Source organism: Pelodiscus sinensis, chromosome 26, assembly GCF_049634645.1.
Source record: "Pelodiscus sinensis isolate JC-2024 chromosome 26, ASM4963464v1, whole genome shotgun sequence".
Lineage (NCBI taxonomy): Eukaryota > Metazoa > Chordata > Testudines > Trionychidae > Pelodiscus > Pelodiscus sinensis.
Genome location: NC_134736.1, coordinates 18,848,419 through 18,872,089, shown reverse-complemented (window position 1 = coordinate 18,872,089; position 23,671 = coordinate 18,848,419). Strand labels below are relative to the sequence as shown.

At 48.4% G+C, this 23,671-nt stretch overlaps 1 protein-coding gene across 2 annotated transcripts in view; it reads left to right on the top strand.

Annotated features, from left to right (window-relative positions):
- Window positions 1–23,671, top strand: part of LOC102444015 (sortilin-related receptor) — a 159,378-nt gene that overhangs the window by 40,363 nt on the left and 95,344 nt on the right. For both annotated transcript variants that reach the window (XM_075909723.1, XM_075909722.1), the window contains exons 4-9: window positions 2,427–2,588; window positions 14,531–14,598; window positions 16,723–16,903; window positions 20,330–20,431; window positions 22,205–22,374; window positions 23,473–23,665. In XM_075909723.1, the coding sequence (XP_075765838.1) occupies window positions 2,427–2,588; window positions 14,531–14,598; window positions 16,723–16,903; window positions 20,330–20,431; window positions 22,205–22,374; window positions 23,473–23,665 (876 nt within the window). The remainder of the gene's footprint in view (window positions 1–2,426; window positions 2,589–14,530; window positions 14,599–16,722; window positions 16,904–20,329; window positions 20,432–22,204; window positions 22,375–23,472; window positions 23,666–23,671) is intronic.

Genomic DNA, 23,671 nt, shown 5'->3' with positions numbered 1-23,671 from the left:
AACAAGACAGCTGAGCTCAAACGCTTCCTAGAAGAGGCGGGTTTAGTGATTCCTTGAAGGTGGAGATGGGATGGTGTGGATGAAGGCTTAGAGGCAAGAACAGTGAAGGGTTCAACAGGTGTGTGAGTAACAATTCCAGTACATAGGGTGTGCTAGATACAACAGAAACTATGTAATTCCTGTGTGCTGGGTGAGGGCCATGACCCCTCCGTAGTGTGCAGCCCCCTCCCGAAGGCTTCTCTTGCACTCCACACTTGGGAGTGGAACACAAACTCAGCAAAGTTCATGTTCAGCTTTCCAGCACACAGTGTTGGCGTGGGTAATCAGTCAGCATGCCTTCACCCATCCCTAGTCTCCTGCCTTCCTCTGCAGCACTCCCCACCCGGGGAGGGGAAGGGGTTAATGTCATGTTACTTCATTGTGTCATTCTATTTAATTGTGCCCCAGTAACTCCAACTCAAGTTTGCCAAGTTTCCAAGGGAAAAAATGTGGATTTTTTTTTCTAAATCCCAGCCCTGAAAACTCATCCTGGGATCAGACAGTCAGGCTGGAACCTTTCTGGCTTGGTACACTTGGGACAAGACAGGCCCCTAATATAGGATCCGAGACAGAGAAAGAGAATGTCCATCTCCAAGTTCCGCCTAGTTGCACCTGTACAACTCCCTTAGCATTGGTGTAGTTCAGGGGTGGGCAATAACTTTTGATGGGGGGGCACTCAAAGAATTTGGAAAGTGGTTGAGGGCTGCACTCTTCCATGATATTAACGGAGGAGGTGTGGGGTCTGGGATGGAGGTTGGGTGCAGAAGGGAGCTTGGGTAAGGGAGGGAGTTTGGGTGAAGGAGGCAGTTCTGATTTAGGGCAGGGGGCTGGGGTTCAGGGGGTGGGATTGTGACCTAGGGCAAATATTTGGGATACAGGAGAAGGTTCAGGGGTTTGAGTTGTGAGCCAGGGCAGGGGTGGACTGTGATTTGGGGCAGGGGATTGGAGTGCTGGATCTGGGAGGGGGTATGGGTGCAGGAAGGGGGCTGAGGATTTGGATATGTGGAGTAGGAGGCAGAAGTAGGGGGCAGAGGATTGGGGAAGGCAGGAGCTGGAGTGCCAGAGGCAGGCTCTGGCCAGGAGACCCAGCAGCCAGTTCCTGAATCAGTCTCCTTGCCTTCCCCGCCCCTGCACAGGCTGCAGCCATATGCTCTGTGAATATCTGGGAGCCCCTTGTGCTTCCTCACTGCCTTTTATCAAAACAGGCAGCTCCCAGATGCTGACCAATCGGAGTATCTAGATAATTTCACGGAGGTTAGGTCCATAAAAGGCTATTAGCCAGGGGATAAAATGGCCTCTGTCTGTCAGAGGCTGGAGAGGGATGGCAGGAGACAAATGGCTTGATCATTGTCTTCGGTCCACCCCCTCTGGGGCACCTGGAGCTGGCCACTGTCGGTAGACAGGCTACTGGGCTAGATGGACCTTTGGTCTGACCCAGTGCGGCCGTTCTTATCTTCTTATTGTGCTGGGGGTGGGAGCATCTTTTGATGCTTTCCCCCCTCCCCTCTGGTCTCAGTTTTTAAAGTGAAACTGCCCCACAACCACATTTCTGAGCAGCGTGCAGGTGGGGTGAGGCAAGCGGTGAGCCTGTCTGAGGCTCCCCTCAGCATTCACAGGCTGGATCCAGTGGCTTGTCGGGCTGAACCCAGCCCTTGGGACGTATTTTGCCAAGGCCTGGTGTAGTTGCGCAGGTTTTCCTTGGCCCTGCAACTGAAACTTAGTTAACAGTCCCGATGCTGGTGTGAGGGATGGCAGACACTCTGATTCTGCAGTGCTTACAGGCAGTGTTCCAAGATTTTCCAACCATAAGTGGAGAGAGTTTTGGCTTGTGCACTAATTTGAGGTCATGTGGGCTGGTTTGGATGTGTGCCACCGTGGTACCCAATTTAATCACACACACGTTCCTGGCCACTGGAGCAGCTGCCTGCCTGCGAGTGCTGCTGCGCAGCTCTCCAGAGGAGGTGGGTGGGGAAGAATTTTTTGTGCATGGCCATGCAGGCGCGCACCTTAGCAGACACTTATAGGAGTAAAAAGCAGCCAGGCTTCCTTTTTTCCTCTCTTTGTAAAATTGACCCTAGCATGTTTCTTATGCAGTGGCTAGGTCCCAAGAGGGTGCTCTTGCCTTTTACAGGTGCTATCACCTGTAGGAGAGGCTGTGTCAGACTGAACATCACAGGTGGCTCAGCTCCAGTTCTGCTAGCATGAGTATTGCAGATTAGATTGCAGATTAGATAGTAAGCTTTCCTGCACCACCTTTGTACACCATATTCCACTGCCAATGACTTCCTTATTCTGTACAGTTAAAGCGTCTTCTGCTTATCATTCTCATTGGCTGACTGCTTGTTTTTTGTCTCCCTCCCTGCCCCAACCCACCTCCTGTTCTGCAGTACATCTTTGTGGATGCCTATACCCAGTACCTCTGGATCACCATGGACTTCTGCAACACTGTTCAGGGCTTCTCCATTCCATTCAGAGCTGCAGATCTCCTGTTGCACAGTAGGATCCCTGACCTTGTTTTGGGCTTCGATAGGTCGCATCCTAACAAACAGGTGAGGAGCTCCAATCAGACAGGAATGCCCTGTAACACGGCTTCTGTTGCTTTTCTGAGTACCTAAAATGTTACATACATGTTGGGATGTTTGGCGTGAGCTGTTCTTGATACACATTGTCCTTTGCATAAAGGGGTTAAGAAATATTTGACATGCATTGTCTATCCATTCATGTATCTACCCATCCCCGATTTTGATATGTCTGCTGTTCGGACGGCATCCATCTTCCATCCTTACTCTGGCATTGCAGTCAAATGTGAGTAAGCAGTAGTCCCTGGAGTGACGGTCTCCGTGTGCACCATGCACCCGAGTCTGGAATTTTTAGATTTTTTACAAGCCAGATCCATTGGCCTGAAGATGTGTTGTAGCTCTTCCTCATGCTCCCGATGGAGGGCATACAGAGTGATGCGGGCTGATGCCTCTCCAGCTTCACATTCACAGAACTCACTGGGGCAGGAACTAAGACTCAGAAAATATTTGATGGAAAAGGTAACAAAGCCTCTCGGATCTGGGTTGGGGACTCTCCTCCCCCCTTAAGTCAGACTCACTAAACTGATAGCAGCCCTCCAAGCACTAGTGGGGGATGGAGGCTAAGCTGTTAAGCCTTTGGAGAAAGCTTCCCATGAGAGTAAGGGGCACTGTCATAGACAAGCCATCTTTGTCTCCAGCTGCCCAGAAGAGGAAGGATCCTTCTCCAGTCCTGTCCGAGTCAGATCTGGCAGATACAGGCACTAAGGACTTTAGCCTGAATCAGTCTACGCAGGAGAAGGAAGTGCACATGAGTTTACATCCAGCAGTTCCACACACATTGACTCTGATGGTGAAGACTCGGAATAAAAGGCTCCCCGAGGGTTGCTCTGGTCCACTTCAAGAGTCAATATACAAGTAGCAACTTGGTCCCAGAGGGAACTGACTGCCATGGTGACCAAGGAACCTCCAGGTCCAAAGTACCACCAACAGACTCTCCTCTGATTCTGGGACAGTCGGAGATCTGTGTGTCCTTGCAGGACATCCTTGGTCTTTCCTGACCGCCTTCATCCTCCCTATTGGGACCAGTGTTCCCTGTATGCTGAGCACTTAGGCAGCCACCCAGGAAAGATTCGGGTGTTGCCCAGCTGGATAGCAGAGCTCCCATAGTGCCTCAGCATGTTTTTCTGTTGGTGGTGCACATCCGCACATGCCTTGGTGCACATAAAATTTATTCTGTACATGGATGGAAAAAGTTAAAGGAAACATTGATAGAGACCATCTCTGTGTGAGACAGGAAGAGTCTATTTCAAGGAGGCAAAGTCATTCTTCCTTCCTACTCTCGAGGTGCAGCCATCAGTACTGTTAATGCTTTCTCTTGGACCAAATCACTGGCCTGCAGGAGTTTCTGTGACATCGGACAGAGCTGAAATGGGACAGGAGTCCTCTAATCAGACATGATTGCCAAAGGGACACGAAATCCTCATGCTACTGGGCCCTTTTCTAGTGGCTGATCCATTCTACTGGCAATATTGGGTACCATGGGAAACCTACCCTAGTCACCCAGGATTGGTTCACGATTCCTATTTGCCATTACCTGGTCATCCACAACTGACCATGTCAGAGTATTTGGAGGAAGATGGTCAGCAAGATTTGACAGTCCTGGGAGCAGTTTTTCAGTAGCTGAGGCGGTAACTCCATCTTCTCCATCTCTACTGGCTCAATTCTAGCAATATCAAGAGCTCATGCATTGGCTTCTGACAGAACTACAGATTCCTTTTGATGCAGTCTGGGAGCCTCATCGAAGTTTAGCCTATTGGTCCCAGTCAAGTGACCTTCGACATCAGTGAGGCCATCATGGACCAGCCAAGACAGTTTGTCACACTCCTGTTTGTTGTGCGTCTGCTCCTGAGAGGGTCGGGAAGCCTTACTTACGAAAACTCTCCCCTACTGCTGAACTCTTTGGAGATTCAGGTGGCTATAGAGCAGTCCAAGCAACAGCACCCAAAGACTACTCTCTCCAATAAGGGACATAAGTGACTTGACTTTCTAGAAATTTTAATAACCTAAACTGGAGAGAGGCAGAAAAGTCAGGCCCTCTTGGCTAAATCTGATTTCACAGTTTTATGAATTTAAGGCCAAGCCCTCTGAGTAGAACAGACTCTGCTTCCAGGCCTAAGCTGATGTCCACAATTCCTTCCAGGCTGTGGTGGATGCAGCAGAGACTGTCGGTTTGCCCTTTGGTACACCAGCCTATTCCATGAGAAGACAGAGGAGTTTCTCCTCTCCTGCAAAGACTCAAGGATGATGCTTTGCTCACGGGGCCGTTATATTCTCCTACTCTCAAGAGAAAACATCATAGATGGGGATGTAGGGTAAGACCATCTTCAGAAGCCACTACCCAAGAGACAAGCACAGGAACCCAGCCCCTGCAACATCCGCCCTTACTTTGAACTCTATCCCTCAGGTGAAGTTTCTTTTTACAGGATTGTCAAGTCCTGTTGCCTCTTCATTTCCCTCCGTAGATATTCAGTGCCTTACACCAGTGTTTCTCAACCAGTGGTACGAATACCCTTAGGGGTACTCAAGAGAAGTCTGGGGGGTACGTCAACACAACTGAAATTTGGAGAAAACTGAATTTTTGTTATAAGTTTTACAGTTTATTTTTGTACTTTTTACACCCAAAAATTTCATCACTCGCCCAGCTATGATTAAGTTGTTTACACAAATGTGTTGCAATGGTAGAAAAAAAAATTGTGTGTCTGAAATCTGTAGGTACTGGGGGTATTTTTTTTTGAAAAAGGGGTACTTTATGAAAAAAGGTTGAGAAACACTGGCCTACACCATTTTCCAAAAGCTGGAGGGTTGTAATGACAAACATTTGGGTATTAGAAATTATTCATGGTGGCTATCTGATCCAGTTTCTGGTAAATGCTACATACAAGAGGTAAACTTCCTTTTCCTCCTGGAAGCCACAGAAATATTCCACTTCAACATTAAGGGTGTGTCTAGACTACAGGGTTTTTTTTGAAAAAAGTGGCCTTTTTTGCAGACTAGACGCTCTTTTTCGAAAAAGCCTCTTTCGAAAGCTGCTTGCAGTCTAGATGTAGCCTCAGGGAAGGAATTCTGTTCCCCTTAGTTCCTGATCTCCAAGAAGAATGGGGGATGGAAGCCACTTCTCTCTGTTTACTGTCCAGAGAAGGGCAACATGAATGGCCAAGGGGCAGTTCCGCCCAAGGTTTGGAGCTCTCCTCTGGCGGGTAAAGCTAGGGAAGGCTCTCGGGCAATCATTGTGACTGGGAGCCACTTCCGAATTTTTTGAAGTGGCTTTGGGCCGCCCTGGAATGGGTGGGGCCTGAGGCAGAAGGGCAGGGCCAGGATATTTCCAGGCTTCCCCGCCCACAGACCCCTGCCCTCCCCCACCCGCTCGCTGTTCTGAACAGCTGGCAGTTCCCTCTAGTAGCGTGCCCCTGGCAGTGGGAGGAGACTTTGTGTGCTCTCCTTGGCTGCCCTCAGCTCAATCAGGGCCTGGGGAGGGGAAGCACGTGAAGTCTCTGGCTCCCTGCCCTGCTCTGCCAGGGAGCGCTGCTCTTCGAATCAGCCGCCAGCCGGCCCCTTGCAGTGGGAGGAAACGTCACGCGCTCCCTCTGCCCCCAAGCCCTGATTGGCCTTGGGATGGGGGCGTGTGCAAAGTCTCCTCCCATCCTGCCCCCATCCTGCAAGGGGTGTGTAGTGCTTAGAAGCGCTGTGCCTCTCGCAGGGCAGGAGACTTCACGTCCTCCCCATCCCTGCCCCATGGCCAATCAGGGCTTGGGATTGTGTGTGTGGGGGGGGGAGCACGTGAAGTCTCCTCCCGCCCTGCCAGGAGCATGCCGTGCTTCTAAGTGTGGGGGTAGGGTGGGAGAAGACTTCGCATGCTTCCCCCCGCCAGGCCCTGTTTGGCCTGGGGTGGGGGAGCAACAACAGGGCTTCCACTGGCCGGATCAACTTGCTGGGTGGGCTGAGTCCAGCCCATAGAGGCTCGGGTTCCCAGGTAGGTTTAGAAAAAATACCGGACACACTTGATGGGGGGAGGGGCGGGGGCAGCGCGGCTGGTCGCAGGAGAGGGCGGGAGCGGGGGCACCGCGGCCGGCCGGAGGAGATGGGGGACCCAGGGGACCGGGGCTGGCGGCCGGGGGTCAAGGCAGCGCGGCTGGCCTGGGCAGATGGGGGAGGGGTCAAGGCAGCGCGGCTGGCCTGGGCAGATGGGGGAGGGGTCGTGGGCAGCGCGGCTGGCCTGGGCAGATGGGGGAGGGGTCAAGGCAGCGCGGCTGGCCTGGGCAGATGGGGGAGGGGTCAAGGCAGCGCGGCTGGCCTGGGCAGATGGGGGAGGGGTCAAGGCAGCGCGGCTGGCCTGGGCAGATGGGGGAGGGGTCAAGGCAGCGCGGCTGGCCTGGGCAGATGGGGGAGGGGTCAAGGCAGCGCGGCTGGCCTGGGCAGATGGGGGAGGGGTCGTGGGCAGCGCGGCTGGCCTGGGCAGATGGGGGAGGGGTCGTGGGCAGCGCGGCTGGCCTGGGCAGATGGGGGAGGGGTCAAGGCAGCGCGGCTGGCCTGGGCAGATGGGGGAGGGGTCAAGGCAGCGCGGCTGGCCTGGGCAGATGGGGGAGGGGTTGTGGGCAGCGCGGCTGGCCTGGGCAGATGGGGGAGGGGTCGTGGGCAGCGCGGCTGGCCAGGGGAGATGGGGGAGGGGTCAAGGCAGTGCGGCTGGCCTGGGCAGATGGGGGAGGGGTCAAGGCAGCGCGGCTGGCCTGGGCAGATGGGGGAGGGGTCAAGGCAGCGCGGCTGGCCAGGGGAGATCGGGAGGAGGAGAACCGGCCGGCAGGAAGCAGGGCTGGCCAGGAGGGGGTCGGGGGCAGTGGAGCTGGTCGGGAAGGGTCGGGGAAGTGGAGGGGCGGGGGCAGGACTGACCTGGGCACATGCAGATCCCAGGCACTGTCAGCCCCGCGCACGGTCCGGAGAAGCGCGAGTGAGTCTGGCTGCGGCTCCACCATGCGCTCAGGAGCAGGGACAGGGCTTCTCCTCCTCCTCAAGGCATCAGATGCAGCCTGGGCTCCCAGCGCCGATCGCGCCCCGCCTCCCAGCCCCTCCCTCAGCCCCCGCCAGGCTTCCATCCAGTGCCCAGCCAGAAAAACAGGAAATACCGGACATTGCACGTGTCTGGTATTTTCTGGATTTTTTTTACCAGACAGAGGCCCCAAAAACTGGACTGTCCGGTAGAAAACGGGACACCTGGCAACCCGGATGGAGGCCCTTTTGCCCACCTCTGTTCTAGTAGCTCTAACCCAGCGCTCTCCAACCTTTATAACCACAAGAGCACTTCTTCAATGTAAGTGCAATGTAAGATCTACCTCCAACCCAAATCCCCTGGCCCGGCTTGCTTCCTGCTCCTTCTCTGAGGCCCTGGCCCTGCTCTGCCCCTTCACCAAGGCCTCACCTTGCTCACTCCATTTCCCTTCCTCCCCGAATCTCATTCGCTTTCACCAGGCTGGGGTAGGGGGTTGGGGTGCAGGCTCTGGTCTTGGGCCAAGGGGTTCGGAGTGTGGGAGGGGACGCCCTGAAGGTAGGGAGGTGGGGTGGGTTCTGGAGTGGCCTAGGGGATACAGCATCTGCCTGGGGAGTACAGTGTTGGGGGCTTGAGTCTCACCCACCCTGAGAGAGGCCAGACAGGTACCCCACAGATGGAGCTGGCTCCCACATTAGGTTGCCAGGATAAGGGTTGCCCTGAAGGTTCTGGGGTGGCCTAGGGGCTCGCACATTCACCTGGGGAGCACACGGCGGTGGATTTAAGTCCTGCCTTGCCCATCCTGGGAGTGGCCCAACAGCCAGTGCTCACTAGTCAAAGAATTAAATTTACGTGTAAGAGAGTAATGAAATGCAAAGACCAGTCAAAATAATCCACTTTGCAAGCAGTAAAAGTAGTAACAACCCCCCGTGTATGTGTTGGGTTAGTAGATGAGGGGGAAGGACAGTGTGTGTTTGTGAGAATGGCAGACACAAACAGGCTATGTCTACACTCGCGGCTTCTTGTGCAAGAAAACATCCACACTGCCATGTGTGCGCTGTGCTTTTGTGCAAGAGCGCCCATGGCAGTGTGGACGCTCTCTTGCGCAAGAAAGCTCCGACGGCCATTTTAGCCATAGGGCTTTCTTGCGCAAGAAACCCCTGCGGAGGGTCCACACTGCCCGCTTGCGCAAGAGCTCCTGAGCAAGAGGGCTTACAGCTGTTAAGAAAGAGCGTAGCTCTTGCGCAAGGAGCCCTCTCTTTCCATGCCGTACTGTAAATTTCCTTGCGCAAGAGCGGGCGGGCAGTGTGGACGCTCTGTGGATTCTTGCACGAGAACGGCCCTACTTGCGCAAGAAGCCGTGCGTGTAGACACAGCCACACAGTGTGTGAGCGTGACAGAGATTTGCATTGCCAAGCTCCCTCCATCCTTTTCTCTTTGTGTGGAGATGGGGTGCAGGAGTGGGAGGAGGAGGGACACCCTGACATCAATGCCCTCCTACTCCCTGCACAGCAAGCAGGAGGCAACCAGAGGGGCAACTCTGATGCAGAGATCAGGAGCAGCAGGACAGGCAGCTGAAGTACCCGCGCTTGCTAGCTTCCCCGCCAGACCAGTCAGGATCACCTGTCAGAGGCTCCAAGATCTACTGGTAGATCCCCATCTACTGGTTGGTGACCACTGCTCTAACCTAAGCCAGATAAACCAGAGAGCCGGTTGTGCTTAGGGTGGACTCACCCCATAGTACCTGCTATAACGAAAAGGCTGCATTATGCCCTTTGCCCCCAGAATCATCCCTAAAGTAGTTTCCAAGTGCCATGTGAGTCAGGCCATTCACTTACCATTTTTTTCTAAACCATAAGTCTTGAAAAAGGAGAAAAGACTGGGTTCTTTGGATATTCTAAAGGCTTTCATTTTTTTTCCTCCACAAAGGATGTTAGAAAGACACCTGAACTGTTGTTCCCCCTCTCCCATAGCAGAGAGATCAAGAGGTCAAGGTATACTGGCTCAGAGATTTTCCAAAATGGGTCTCACTGAGTTACCAATTAGCTCACATTCCTCTGCCAGAAAGGCAAGTTGGCTGCATCTGTGAGAGACATCTCTCTACTGGAGATCTGTAGTGCATTACTTGGAGTTGTTTGCATACACACAGGGTCATCTGCAGATACAGCTGTGGGGAACGCAGTCAGCTATCACTTCTGTGTCCCTGCAACCAGCCTGCGTGTGACTGCTGCTTGTTAATCTCCCACCTATGAAATTCACACAGGGACCACCACTTAAAGAAGAAATGGAGTTTGCTTCCCTGTAGCTGTACCTGTAGCTGAGCGAAGTTGTCTTTATTTGTATTTCCACCCTCTTTGCTGCAAATTGTTTGTACTGCAGTAAAAATGGGAAAGTGGCCCACACCACCTTTGATACCGTTGGTTGGGCGCACAAGGAATGCCTACCGCACATATACAGGCCAATGGCCACTGCTTGTAAAAATAGTCCACATGGGGAAATTGAGGCACAAAGAGTAAGAGCTTCAGCCACGATCACACAAAGCGTCAGGGTCAAAGCCAGGGCATGAACCCAGGAGTTCTGGCTTGTTGGTCCCCAGGCGCTATGTAACATTCCTTCATGATTCTTCTCAACCATTTAACGTTTGAGAATGGCCTGCAATGGGGGCCATCCCCTTTGGCCGAGTGCCTAGGCCTGTACTCCATGCTGTGGCTGCCCTGTTGGAGTTTCTTGAGCCCTAAAGAGGAACTGCTTCACTCTGGCCCAAAAGCTTCCTTTTAACCTGCTTGCTGAGTCCTGATTCGTTACATCCTTTGTGCCACTCGATGGGTGCATCTACATAGCACCCTAAACTCGAAATAGCTTATTTTGAAATTTGGTGCATCTACACAGCACCAAATTTTGAAATAACGTGCTATTTCGAGACAACCCTTAACTTTTGTGTAACGAGGGTTATCGGGATGCTGAAATAGCACGTCGGTTATTTCAAAAAATATTTTGAAATAACGGGCAGCTTGTGTAGCTGTAGGTAGCTATAATAGCTGTGCAGTGTAGATGTATCCAAACTTTCCTGGGGGACGTCTCTATGGTTTGCCCCCAGCAGGGGTTTTGGGGCCTGGTCCACCTTGTCACACAGCCATAGAGTAGAAGTGAGCTCCAGTGCACCTTAAAGGAAGACGTGAGCCTTATTATTTATACTCTGCTATGGGAAGAAATAGGTAGGCTCAGAAACACTAGACTATATATTTCATGTTCTGTAGGCTTTATGGTTGGCAGTGGCCAAAGTGTTTATCTTGAAAAATCACATACCAGTATCATGTGGATTTGTGCTTTAGTATCTTCTTGCCATGATTAGTAGATTATTTTCCCATCTAGGGGCAGAGCGCACAGAACATCCACCCCATCCTGGCTCTACCTAGCCAGCACATTTCCTTTTAAACACAGAAATCTTTTTTCCCTTTGGTAGCAAGGATAAAGGTGGTGGTTATATTTTTTGGCAGAAACAAGCTGTGACAGCCTTCTCCCCACTTCGACTAATCCACTGCCTGCCTCATTAGTAACTCATGCCAGAGAACTGCCAATACGGTCAGGAGTGACCTTTGGATCATTTAACATGGGCTGGCAGCTTTGCATTGCAAATGTTTGCAATAGGCCTTGCTCTGCAAGTTGCCGCTTTGGCACAAAACAAGGTTTTGGTTTTTTGGCGGGTAGTGTGTACAGCTTTTGAAATGACTGTGCATGGACTTTCTGCCTGAAAACACAAATAAAAATCTGTTAAAAAAAAACGACCTCCCCTCAAAAGTACAGATAGTCTGATCTTTTAGTTATATTTTAGGGGGCTGGATTTTCTGATCAGAGAGGGACAGCGGAGATGGGAGAGCCAAGGCGTGGGGGTGGATAAAGCAGCTCTGTGTGTGCTCTGTTGATTCTGGTGTGCTGCTGGCATTTGTGAGTGATTCCTGCTATAGGATACAGCAGCCCCCAAATCCCTCTGACTTAAAGCAGCCTCTTCGGGTTACAACTGCACAGTGCTGACTGAATTCAACAACTACTCCTGCGCATACTCCCATCTGTCTCCTCCTTTGCCTGGCATGCTCTCAATGGTCAGCTCCACTGTGCTTCTGTTCTGTAGGAATTTTCCCCCAGGACTTCACAGTTCATCTGCATTCCCTGCACACCACTGGCACTGACCCCTATGATTTTGTTAGCTTCTGTCGCTAGGTTAGTTGATAATTATAGAAGAGTACAGGTTGAACCTTGCTAATTTAGAACCCTCTGGTCTGGAAACATCCATTGTCCAGAATGATTTGAGTTAGCTGGATGTCCACTTTTCATGGGTTTGGCCAAGTTTCCTGTGGTCCCATCAAGTTTGTTTATAGCCACTAGTCCTAGCTCTCAGCGTTCTGCGCTACTTTACCCCTGAATATTTTCTAACAGCCCAGTGCGCAGTGGAAGTGTTGGTGATGCTGCTGGACAATACTGACCTTCCATGGTCCGGCAAATTCTCTTGTTCAGAACCGATCAGGTCCTGAGGATTCCAGACAAGAGAGATTCATCCTGTAGAACTGGAAGGAACCTCAAGAGGTCATCAGGTCCAATCCTCTGCATTCATGGCAGGAACAAGAACTATCTAGACAAGTGGTGGGCAACCTGTGGCCCATTGGGATTATATACATGGCCCACAAGATACTTGTTTACTGTAGCCCACGTGCAGGATTGCCAGACTCCTCTGGTTTCTGTCCACATTGTTTTTTCCCTACCAGTATTACTCAAGTGACATGCACGTAAAGCCAGGGCGTGTGCAGTGAGGTTCATGCTGATTGCATACAACATTGACCGTGAAAACTGGGTGCTCCCTTTGCATCCATTCACAGCATTACTATGGTTCAGTCAGCACAACTCTGCAAATTCTAGGTATACAAGGACATTTAGCAGAACTACCCTGTCCCAGGAGAATGTCTTGGTTAGGACACTCCTGTGGCCTACTGAGATGAAGGTGGACTATTCACTAGCCTAGGTTGCCCATCAGTGATCTAGACTATCCCTGGCAGGTGTCTAACTTGCTCTTAAAAATTTCCAGTGATGGAGATTCCACGACCTCCCTAAGCAATTTATTCTATGTTTTACTACTCGGAGGCTACGTCTACATTGTGCTTTCTTGCGCGAGAACATATGCAAATGAGGAGCAGTGATGAATATTGCTGCACCTCATTTGCATACTTAATGAACTGTCATTTTTGTGTAAGGGGCTTTTGTGCAAGGCGGAGCAGTCTACACTGCTCCTTCTTGTGCAAACCCCCCTCTTGCTCAAGAGCCACTCTGCCTGAAAATAAGTGGCAGAACAGCTCTTGCGCAAAAGCCCCTTGCACAAAAATGATGGCTCATTAAGTATGCAAATGAGGTGTGGCGATATTCATTGCGGTGCCTCATTTGCATACGTTCTTGCACAAGAAAGTGCAATGTAGACGTAACCGGAGAGTTAGGAAGTTTAACCTAAACCTCCCTTGCTGTAATTTAAGCCCATTGCTTCTTGTCCTATCATCAGAAGTGAAGGAGAATAATTTTTCTCCCTCCTCAGGGACAGGGTTAATCTTGCGGTTAGATCAGTTGTCTGAGTCATCTCTTGGGTTCTCATTCCTGTTTTTGCAGCTGACTCAATGTGTGACAGAGCAGATCATTTCACTGAGCTCTAATTTACCTATCTGTAAGACCAATATAAAACTTATCATCTTGGTAAGGGTCTACATTCCTGTTTGCAAAAGCTTTTGTATAGCTGCAGAAGAAAGATGCCACAGAAGCACAGAGTAATATTATTTTAAAGGATTAAATGAACATGCTGTGTTTCTGAAGTGGAAAGGACCAAGATTAATGCTCACACATCACTCCTATCAGACACAATCAGACAACGCCATTCTGCTAGATCAGTGAAAGGGCAATAACTAGTCCTTAGTCACTCTACCGCAGACAGCCGTTATTGCCTTTTACTCTTGTTTCTGAGTTAGAGCTTAATTCTCCACTCGGTACGCGCTGAACTACATTGCTAATGGGAGGCAATGGTACATTTATTTGTAAGTTATGCTGGATGTATTGATGATCGCTGCCTTTTTTAAAATCAAACTGTTTGCACTGAACATTGGGTCTGGAATCTGGCTGGTTCTATGCGCAAACCAGCAAAATAATGTAATTATGATTTAAATGCCAACGGTGTGGTTGGTGTTGTGATAGAAACAGAGAGCAAGACGGCTTCTATTGCAGAGGTCTCATGCTTTCTTTTGCTTTCACATGAGAGGTTATTCCTAATTCTGATTAGCCCCCCATGAGGGCATCTCTGCAGGCAGTAATTTGGCATCTGTCCAGGCTTTAGGAGTACGCATCCACCTGGCATCTGTTCCCTGCACATGCTATACATCTACAAGTAGATCACTATTGCTCCTGGCAGCATTCATTTGCAGAGGAGTACCGCACAGAGCTGCTTAGAGTCAAAGTACAGGTCCGCGTCAGCCCTGCTCATGTATGTTATGGCTTGGGGAAGCAATGTGCTTTCCAGAATTTAGCCCTTTAATTTACTCAGTCTGGGGAATGATTTAGGCTCCAGTGGCTAGAGTATGGATGCATCTACAATGCACCTGTAGGTCAAAATATGATATGCAATTTGAGCTACGCAAATTGCGCATCTTATTTCGACTTAATTTCAAAATAGCTTTGTCTACACAGTGCCAAATTTTGAAATAAATTGTTCCTTAACCCTTGTGGCACGAGAGTTATAGGGACGTCAGAATAGCGAGCCCATTATTTTGAAATCTATTTTGAAACAATGGGCTTGTTCAAAAGATGTGGAATACCTATTTCAGGATATCTCCAGTATCCCAAAATAGCGCTGCAGTCTAGATGTACCCTATCTGAGTCTCACCTGTGTCACTGACATTTTGTATTGCAGCTCTGGCAATCGGATGATTTTGGACAGACCTGGATAATGATTCAGGAACACGTGAAATCTTTTTCTTGGTACGTATTGAATCTTTGGGTCACTGTGGAAGTTTTTCCCTTTTTTGTCCTTTCAGGCCTCCTTAGGTCTCCCCTATTTTTTGCCAAGAACTTGGGCTCAGAAGACACTGGAGAGTATGAGATGCAGAAATGTATTCTCCCCCAGAGTTAATTCCATAATAAGTGGATATTATAGATCACAGCAGTTTGCCATGGGAATATGAGGCAGAAGGGGGACAACTGAAAGCTCATAGAATTTCAGCTTGACTCATATTGTGTCTCCATAGCTTCCACAAGTTAAACGTTATAAAGCTGTGTTGGTATTTGGATCGACTCTGTGAAGGAAAAGCCAGCATCCAGCAAATGCTAGTGTTGGGGTGTGTTTACAATGCACCGTTATTTCAAGATAACTAGCGTTATTTCGAAATAACAATTGGAGCGTCTACACAGCCATTCTGTTATTTTGAAATAATTTCAAAATAACAGATGGCTTATTCCAAAATCTGTAAACCTCATTCTATTAGGAATAACACCTATTCCAAAATAGCTATTTCGAAATAGCGAAGGCGTGTGTAGATGCTCTACTGCTGCTATTTCGAAATAGCCCCTCCCTAGGGCCATTCTGAGTTATTCCACCCCAGTGCCTCCTGGGGTTCTAAATCGAGATAGTGCGTCCACATTAGGGGAGCCTGTCTCAGACCAAGTTTGAGGCTTCCCTGCAATGTAGATGTGGTATTTCGAAATAAGCTGTTTTGGCATAACTATTCTGGAATAGCTTATTTCGAAATAAGTGTGCAGTGTAGACGTACCCTTGGTGATTCAGTAGTTCATTGTGAATCTTGATGCTAAGGGACAAGGGATATCTTTTTGTTCTGGGTTTGTACAGCACATAGCACAGCGGGACACTGATCTAAGACTAGAGTGCCTAGGCACTGCAGGAAAACAAATAATAATTAGAGGCACTGGGCTATTTTAAAAACGTAATGTTCATTGAAGATTGTGTAGCGGTTTTAGCAAGACCCAGGGAATGTTTTCCAAAATTCTCACTCATGCAATTATTCCCTGAACTCCTTTTGCAGTTTCAGGTAGAGACTGTGTTCTCCTTCATTTCCTGTCCTAATCAGTTGTGCTGATGTGCACTGTCAAACAATTGCAGCAGAATATCTGAACCAAGATCTGCTGTGTGGGTGTGAGGGGACAGTTTTACTCTAAATCTTAAAACGTTTTTCATTCAAAAGACTTGATCCTGCTCACACTGAAGGTGGAGATTGAACTCCTGTTAACATCAATGGTACATGATTTGGTCTTAATAAAGTTAAAAAAGGTTTCTTGAGATCAAAGCTACTCACAGCCAATCCATGCCATCTATTTGCAGGGAAACTTGCAGTAATAGCCCCATCTCTGACTGGGAGGTGTTTGTTTTCTGGTTCCTTAAATGGTCACTATAAATAGATTTCAGAGCAGTAAACACAAAATGGCACATGCTATCCAGTTCTTGGTTGCTTTCTCACTATGATTCTTTTTTGTTGTCCAGTGCTGGAATCTGAGTTTCTACCTAGCAGGGTTTTTTTCATTTTAATGATAAATAACGCGTAACTTGCCCTGATAATCTCTGAAACATGCACATGGGACTGAACTTCAATAGTTTCACTGAACACCTTTGCATTTCACTTATGAAACTGAATAAAGTTCTCTTCTTATACCTTATGAGGAGGCTGGGAAGAGAATGTCTTTCTGACAGATGGATCATACATTTTCAGTTTTCCTTGTTTTCAACCAGCTTTAAGATGCTTAATTGGTCTTACCAATGGATCTTGAATGTCAGTGGAACACAGCGGAGAGAAAGGTGTCAGCTATTTTTGCAATTCTCCCCCTTTATTTTGACCAGCTCTTCTGTGAGTGGTTTGTAAATTCAAACTGGAATTTCGATCCAGATTTGGCAGATAGCCTCTTTTTTTAGAATGAGGTGAACCAAAGACCATGTTCTCATTATCTAGCTGCTGGGTGTTCACAATCCTGATCCAAGTTTTGCAGTTTGAGCCCATCTCTTCTTAAATGACTTTGTTTTTAAATAGCTGATACTGCCTTGATAGCCGGGTAAGCTCAGAAATAATATAGCTGTTTTCTTTCTTTTTTCTGTCCAAGGGGCATTGACCCATATGATAAGCTGAATACAATTTACATAGAACGGCATGAACCTACCGGGTCCTCAACTATTATTCGCAGCACAGATTTCTTTCAAACCAGGGAAAATAAAGAAATAATTCTGGAAGAGGTTGAAGACTTCCAGCTCCGAGACAAGTATCTGTTTGCCACAAAGACTGTGGTAAGTAGCTTGTAAGAAAATCACTGTGTAGGCTGAAATTTTACAATGATCTGCTGGGTGACTTTGGGCAACTCACTTCACTGCCTCAGATTTCCCATCTGAAAGACAGTGCTAGTGATATTGACCTGCTTTGCAAAGTGCTTTGAGCTGTATGGATGAATAGTGCTGTATAAAGAACTGGGTACAGTAGAACCTCAGAGTTATGAACACCAGAGTTACAAACTGATCAGTCAACCACACACCTCATTTGGAACTGGAAATACAAACAGGCAGCAGCACAGAAAAAAAAAAAGTACAGGTAGAAATTCTCTAGTCTGGCACTCTCCAGTCTGGCAACATCCATGTTCCGGCATGATTTTAGTTAGCAGGATGTCCACTTTTTTTGGGTGTGGCCAAGTCCCATTAAGTTTGCATTAACATGGCTGCTGCTTTTTTCCGGCTTCTAGATAAGCTGGAGAAAAGCGCCAGTCTGGACGCGATCCTCCGGAAAATAAGCTCTTTTCCGGAGGATCTCTTATTCCTACTTGAAGATCTCTTGAAAGTAGGAATAAGAGATCCTCCGGAAAAGAGCTTATTTTCCGGAGGATCGCGTCCAGACTGGTGCTTTTCTCCGGCTTATCTAGAAGCCAGAAAAAAGCGGCAGCCATGTTAATGCAAATGCCGCGGGGGATATTTAAATCCCCCGCGGATTTGCCTATTCCAAAGTGCTACATTTGCATCCCTATTACGGAATAGGGGCCAATGTAGACACAGCCCTGGAGTGAAAATGACTCCCTCCACCAGAATATTAATATTCAGCACCCTAGACATGACAGTAGCACTTCTGCTGAGAGCTGGGAAACATATGAATGAGTCATCTAGAGAGATGATTAGAACATTTAGCAAAGCTAAAATGGTGTGTCCTGCTGCATCAAAGTACATTGGGATGTTTTGTGTAGTTCACTGTAAAAGCATCTCTATGCAGTGTGGATAAATACAGGAGTCCAGTCTCCAGGGCTGTTCATCTGGTGCTTTACCTTTGCACATACAAACAAGAATGGCTAAATGGCTCTGCTGGAAAGACACTGTCTGAAATGACCGGATAAACCAAGTGCCAGTATTTTTCCTCAGTGATTCGCAATGCAGGGTTAAAAGGAGATCAGCTTGGAACAGCAGTATTTTTATATATTTATTTGATTTTAGTGAGTTAGGCAGAACTAGGTCAGGCCGCAAAGGACTGGAATTGTGGCAAGAAAGAACTAGATGCCTATAAGTAAAGGGAAGGCAGAAATTGACAACTGGGGTTTTCTTTATTTTAATCTGATCTAAAAAGCTTTATTCTTTCCCCCTGGAAGGTAAAACACATTGGCTGTGTCTACACTGGCATCCCTTCCGGAAAAGGGATGCTAATGTAACACTTTGGAATAGGCAAATCCACGGGGGATTTAAATATCCCCCGCGACATTTGCATTAACATGGCTGCCGCTTTTTTCCGGCTTGGGGAAAAGCTGGAGAAAAGCGCCAGTCTAGACGTTATTCTCCGGAAAATAAAGCCTTTTCCAGAGGATTTCTTATTCCTACTTTCAAAAAAAGCGGCAGCCATGTTAATGCAAATGCCGCGGGGGATATTTAAATCCCCTGCAGATTTGCCTATTCCAAAGTCTACATTAGCATCCCTTTTCCGGAAGGGATGCCAGTGTAGATGTAGCCGTTATGTTTTAACCTTCCACTGCCAGCAAAGCATTTTTAACAAGCCAGCCCCTAGTCATTTTTCTGTGGTTCCCCCAAAAAGTTTCCTGTACTTTCTGCAGTAGTGAGTAGCGAGTGTAACCCAGATCTGCAGTACAGTTTACTCTTAGCCATGTAAATACTCTCAGCAGCTAAATGCACGTCTGGAGAAAACGGTTTGAGGGAAACTTTCAGTTGCTAAATGATATGTCCTGCAAAAACTGAAGCCTTTACTCTTTGTTTGTATTGAGCTGGCATTGGGCTGTCTCCAAAGCCTGTAGAGGGATCAGGCCCTGACTCATCTGAGAGAGTTAAGCTAGTCTCTGTAACTTTATTGTCATTGGGAGCTGCGTGCTTTTTTGGGCTAAATTAACCCCAACATGAAGTAGACATTGCAAATGTGCACTCAGAGTTGTCTCCTTGTTCTTCTGTGAGATACAGGCCGTTGTCCCTCACATCTTTGTTATCTTTGCCCTATTACCTTAGTATCTAAACTCCTCATAATCTTTACTGCATTTTTCCTCACAGTGACCCTCTGAGGCAGAATACTTCTGTTATCTCCATTTTCCAGCTGGGAAACTGAGGTCCAGAGAATCTAAATGTCTTGTCCAAGGACAACAGTGAGATTGTAGCAGAGCAGGGAAATGAACCTGAGCCCCAAACTAGAGCCTAAACCACTGTTGAAGGGCCATGAATCAGCCCCCAGTGCTGCAGATTCAGGGAGAGGTTTTCAGGATGTTTCTCTTCCCATCTGTCTCCTCCACCTGGAGCATATGCAGCAGGAGGGAGGAGCTGTGATCTTCTGGGCCCTCAGTGATTGGGTAGCTCTCATTTGTTCAGTGCAAGACACAGGCACCTTCATTGTCAGGACTTCTCTTGATTTCAGTGGCAGTTGTGAGGCTTCAGCACCTCAGAAAATCAGATCAGTTATTTTGCAGCCTAGATACAGATTGAAGTGCCTAACTTGGACATCCCTTGTTTGGAAATTTTGGCTATGATTTTTATGAATCATGTGATACTCATACTCCAAACTATAAAAATCTAAATTGAAACATTGAGGCTAACGTGCAAAAGGCATGAATAAAACCAGGCGTTTTCATTTCATTCAGCCTGGTTGGAAGAGCAGAGAGTGGGAGGAAAACATCAGCCTTTGACAACCTGGCTAGTCAGTTAGAAGGAAAGGTTGTTTTTATCTTCCAAAAGTGTGCTCAGAACAATGAAGAAGCTGAAGATTTGGTGCTGTGCATTTTAAAGGGATCTCACTCTTATTTCTTAAAAGGACAAGGAAATCCTCAACAGGTTCAAACTAGTTTTCTAGCTATAAATCCCATCGATTGGATATCCAAGCTCCTGTTTCCTTAACACTAACAGGATATGGGGCAAATAGATAAATAAATTGCAGAGGGGTTGCTGAGTTACCACTAATAAGATCACATATGCTGGCATAGGGCATACAGTTTTCAGGTTTGACAATCACAGGGAACACTGCTAAGGCAGTTTTATGTTTTTAGTATCCTAGTGCCACAGGATCTCAGCCAAACTAGCCATCAAGTTACTGTGTTGTGGGTTTTTTATTTTTTGGAGAATGGGTAAGGTATTTGCTTGCTTTTCTACTGTGGATTTTGTTAATTTGTATCTGCTCTGCCTTTAGCCTGTTTGATATGCAATTGTATTTAGGAATAAAAAAAGATTCCTAATATTTTCCCTTCTTTTCCATAGCATTTATTGGGCAGCCAGCAGCAAACTTCAGTTCAGCTCTGGGTTTCCTTTAACCGCAAGCCAATGCGAGCTGCACAATTTGTAACCAGACATCCAGTTAAGGTACAATGGACTTGATTTATGGCATCTATTTTTTTCTCCCTTAGCAAAAGGCACCTGAGTTTTGTATAGGATCTGAATAGCATTTTTTACTTATTAACTAGTATTTGCAACACTTAGATTGGTAGCAAGAGCAGTTTTATTCTGTACTTAGTTCAAAACAGTTTGGCGTCTTTTGTTTAGAATGAAATGGAAGTAACGTGTAATGAAAACCCTGCCTTTTTAAACATGAGTGGCTACGTCTAGACTGGCAAGTTTTCCCGCAAAAGCATTTGCTTTTGTGCAAAAACTTGCTAGCTGTCTACACTGGCTGCTTGATTTTGCGCAAAAGCACTGACGTTCTACTGTCCAAAATCAGTGCTTCTTGTGCAAATGCTTTGACGTTCCCGTTCGGGCAAAAGCCCTTTTCTGGAAATGTTTTTGTGCAAGAGGGCCAGCATAGACCGCTAAAAACTGTTTTGCGCAAAAAAGCCCTGATGGCGAAAATGGCGATCGGGGCTTTCTTGTGCAAAACCGCGTCTAGATTGGCATGGACCAATGCTTTTTTTGCGGAAAAGCATCTGTGCCAATCTAGACGCTCTTTTCCGCAAATGCTTTTAATGGAAAAACTTTTCTGTTAAAAGCATTTGCAGAAAATCATGCCAGTCTAGACGTAGCCGAGTAACTTTACCCATGTGTGTGATGCCTATTGATACAAATAGGGCTACAAACAAGAGTGAAGTCACTCATGCATACATGTTTGCAGAATCGGGCCCAATAGAGCTGGGTGAAATAGTTCTGGCAATATTTTTAAGCAGTGTAATCTAGAGGGGAATGGCCTCTGGATTCTAAATACTCTCAGCACTGCTGTGCGCCAGAAAATTATTGTCTGTGTGCAGCCCAGGCTGCATATAGTACGAGTCTGAATGCACCGGGCAGTTGTAAGGAGCCTTCCCTCCTCTCATGTAAGGGTCTGGCACAATAATTCTGGCAACTGTGGGAGCACCTTGCTAGCATCACTGTGGATACAAGTCAGCCCAGAGAGTAATGTCATGTGTCCCCCCCCATCTTCTCTGCCGCTGATGGCAGAGGGGAGGAGTTGCAAACATGTTCCCTGTGCATGATGGAGCTGGGGGAAGGATTGTGCCTCTGCAGGCACCATACCTCCCAGACTGCCCCTTGGGCAGCCCGCCCCACACTCATTGTGGGCAAGTACTTTTGACAGTACTGTCTGGTCTGGAATGTTCCTTGCTCTGCCACACAGATGGGACCCCATGGGATCATTCAGGGTTCAAAGAGCCCTGTGGTATCATCCCAGCAAACGCAGCACCCCCAGACTGGCACTGCTGCCCAAAGCAGGAGCACACAGAGGAGTGTCAAGGTGCCTTCATGGTGCTGGCAGGGTGTGTGCACACAAGTGGGCATGTTCTGTGCTCAAGGTGCTGATGGTTTTGTTCAGCTCTGAACAGAAACGGGCAGACACAAGTACGGCTAGTCAAGCCAGTGTGAGCTGGGCGAGTTGTGAGCAGGGTGCAAGGGCTAGTCTTTATTGGATTTCTTTGCAGCTGGACCGCTCTTTGAGATGGGGTTTGGTGGAGGGGGAGAAAGGGACACACACTCGTGTGCAAGAAACAGAGGGGAGAAATTTGTTCGCCAAGTGGAAATGCTGAAAATGGGTGGAGGGAGGATTTATTGTTAGGTGCCCAAGAGGAAATGACAAATGATGGAGGGTGGAAAACCCCTCAGTGTGTGTCTAGGAGAGTGATGGACAGGCTGAGTGAATTGATGTCATTGTAGGAATACTACATTGTGGATGCATCTGAGGAGCAGGTGTTTGCGTGTGTCAGCCACAGTAACAACCGCACCAACCTCTACATCTCCGACGCAGAAGGCCTGCAGTTCTCTCTGTCTCTGGAAAATGTGTTGTACTACAGCCCTGGAGGGGCCGGCAGCGATACCTTGGTCAGGTAAGGAGGGCTGGGTTGGCTTGATGGAACTCCCTCCTGTGGCTGGGTGGCGTGAGGGATTCAAGATGAGGTTCATCTGAAACTTGAAGAGGATGGAACAGGAGGGCATCAGGGAATGAGTGTTGATGCAACCCTTCAGATAAAGAGACAAACCTCAGCTCAACCCAGCGACTCCCCTAAGAGGTAGGCACTGTGCCCATTTCACAGAGGAGAGGGAGCTGTTAAGTGATTCATCCAAGATCACAGAAAAGGCAGGTAGTAGAGCTGGGATCAGGTCTCAGTAATTCTGAGCTCCCACTCCTGTGCTTAGATGTGACCCAGTCTCATTGCTGCAGGGGATCAGTGGGGTGCTAAGGCAGCTACCTGCCTGTCCAGGCACTGCAGACTGTGCTGCTCCCCGGACATGGCCAGCTCCTAGGTGAGAGTGGGGGGCAGAAGGGCCCTTGCCCCTGCCCCTGCCCCAAGCACTAGCGCCACACTCCCATTGACTGGGAACCTGCTGCGGCTGCTTCTGGAGCGCAGCATAGTCTGCAGGGCCAGGAGAGGCAGGAAACTGTCTTAGCCCCTCCCCCCTGCTGCACTGCCGCCTGGGAACCACTCAAGGCAAGGCCCCTGCCCCAGCCCTGACCCTTCCCCAAAGCTGCAGCTCTCTTCCTCAGCCCCCCGATCCACATTTTAGTTCAGTTATGCTGGGTCATGGGAATCAACAATTTTCTTCAGCTGCGTCATGAGATAAAAAGTTTGAAAACTGCTGCCCGAGGCTGTGTTCCTACTTGTGATTCCATTCCGGTGACGATGTAAGACCAGCGTGAGGGTGTGGAGCCAGGGCACAGCTCTCGCTGCCTCGGTCTGGAGGACCCACACTGTGAGGAAGGTGGTTTCTTACTGGTCGCTTTGAGGTGGCCTTCTAAAAGTGTCCAATGAAAGGACTCAGGATAGATGACAGCAGTACCCCGGTGAAACACTCGTTTGGTCAATTGGCTTTCCGTGCTTTGATCTGGATATTTCTCTGAGAAGCGATCGTACTTGTGCTTTCTGCCCACAATGGCAGTGCTTACTGCCGTCAACCATATGACACTCACATGCGCTTCATTGCAGGTATTTTGCCAACGAGCCTTTTGCAGACTTCCACCGTGTTGAGGGTGTGAGAGGAGTGTACATTGCCACCCTGATAAACGGCTCTTTCAGTGAAGAGAACATGAGGTCTGTCATCACCTTTGACAAGGGTGGAACCTGGGAGTTCCTGCAGGCTCCAGCATACACAGGTTATGGAGAAAAAATAGATTGCGAGGTAACT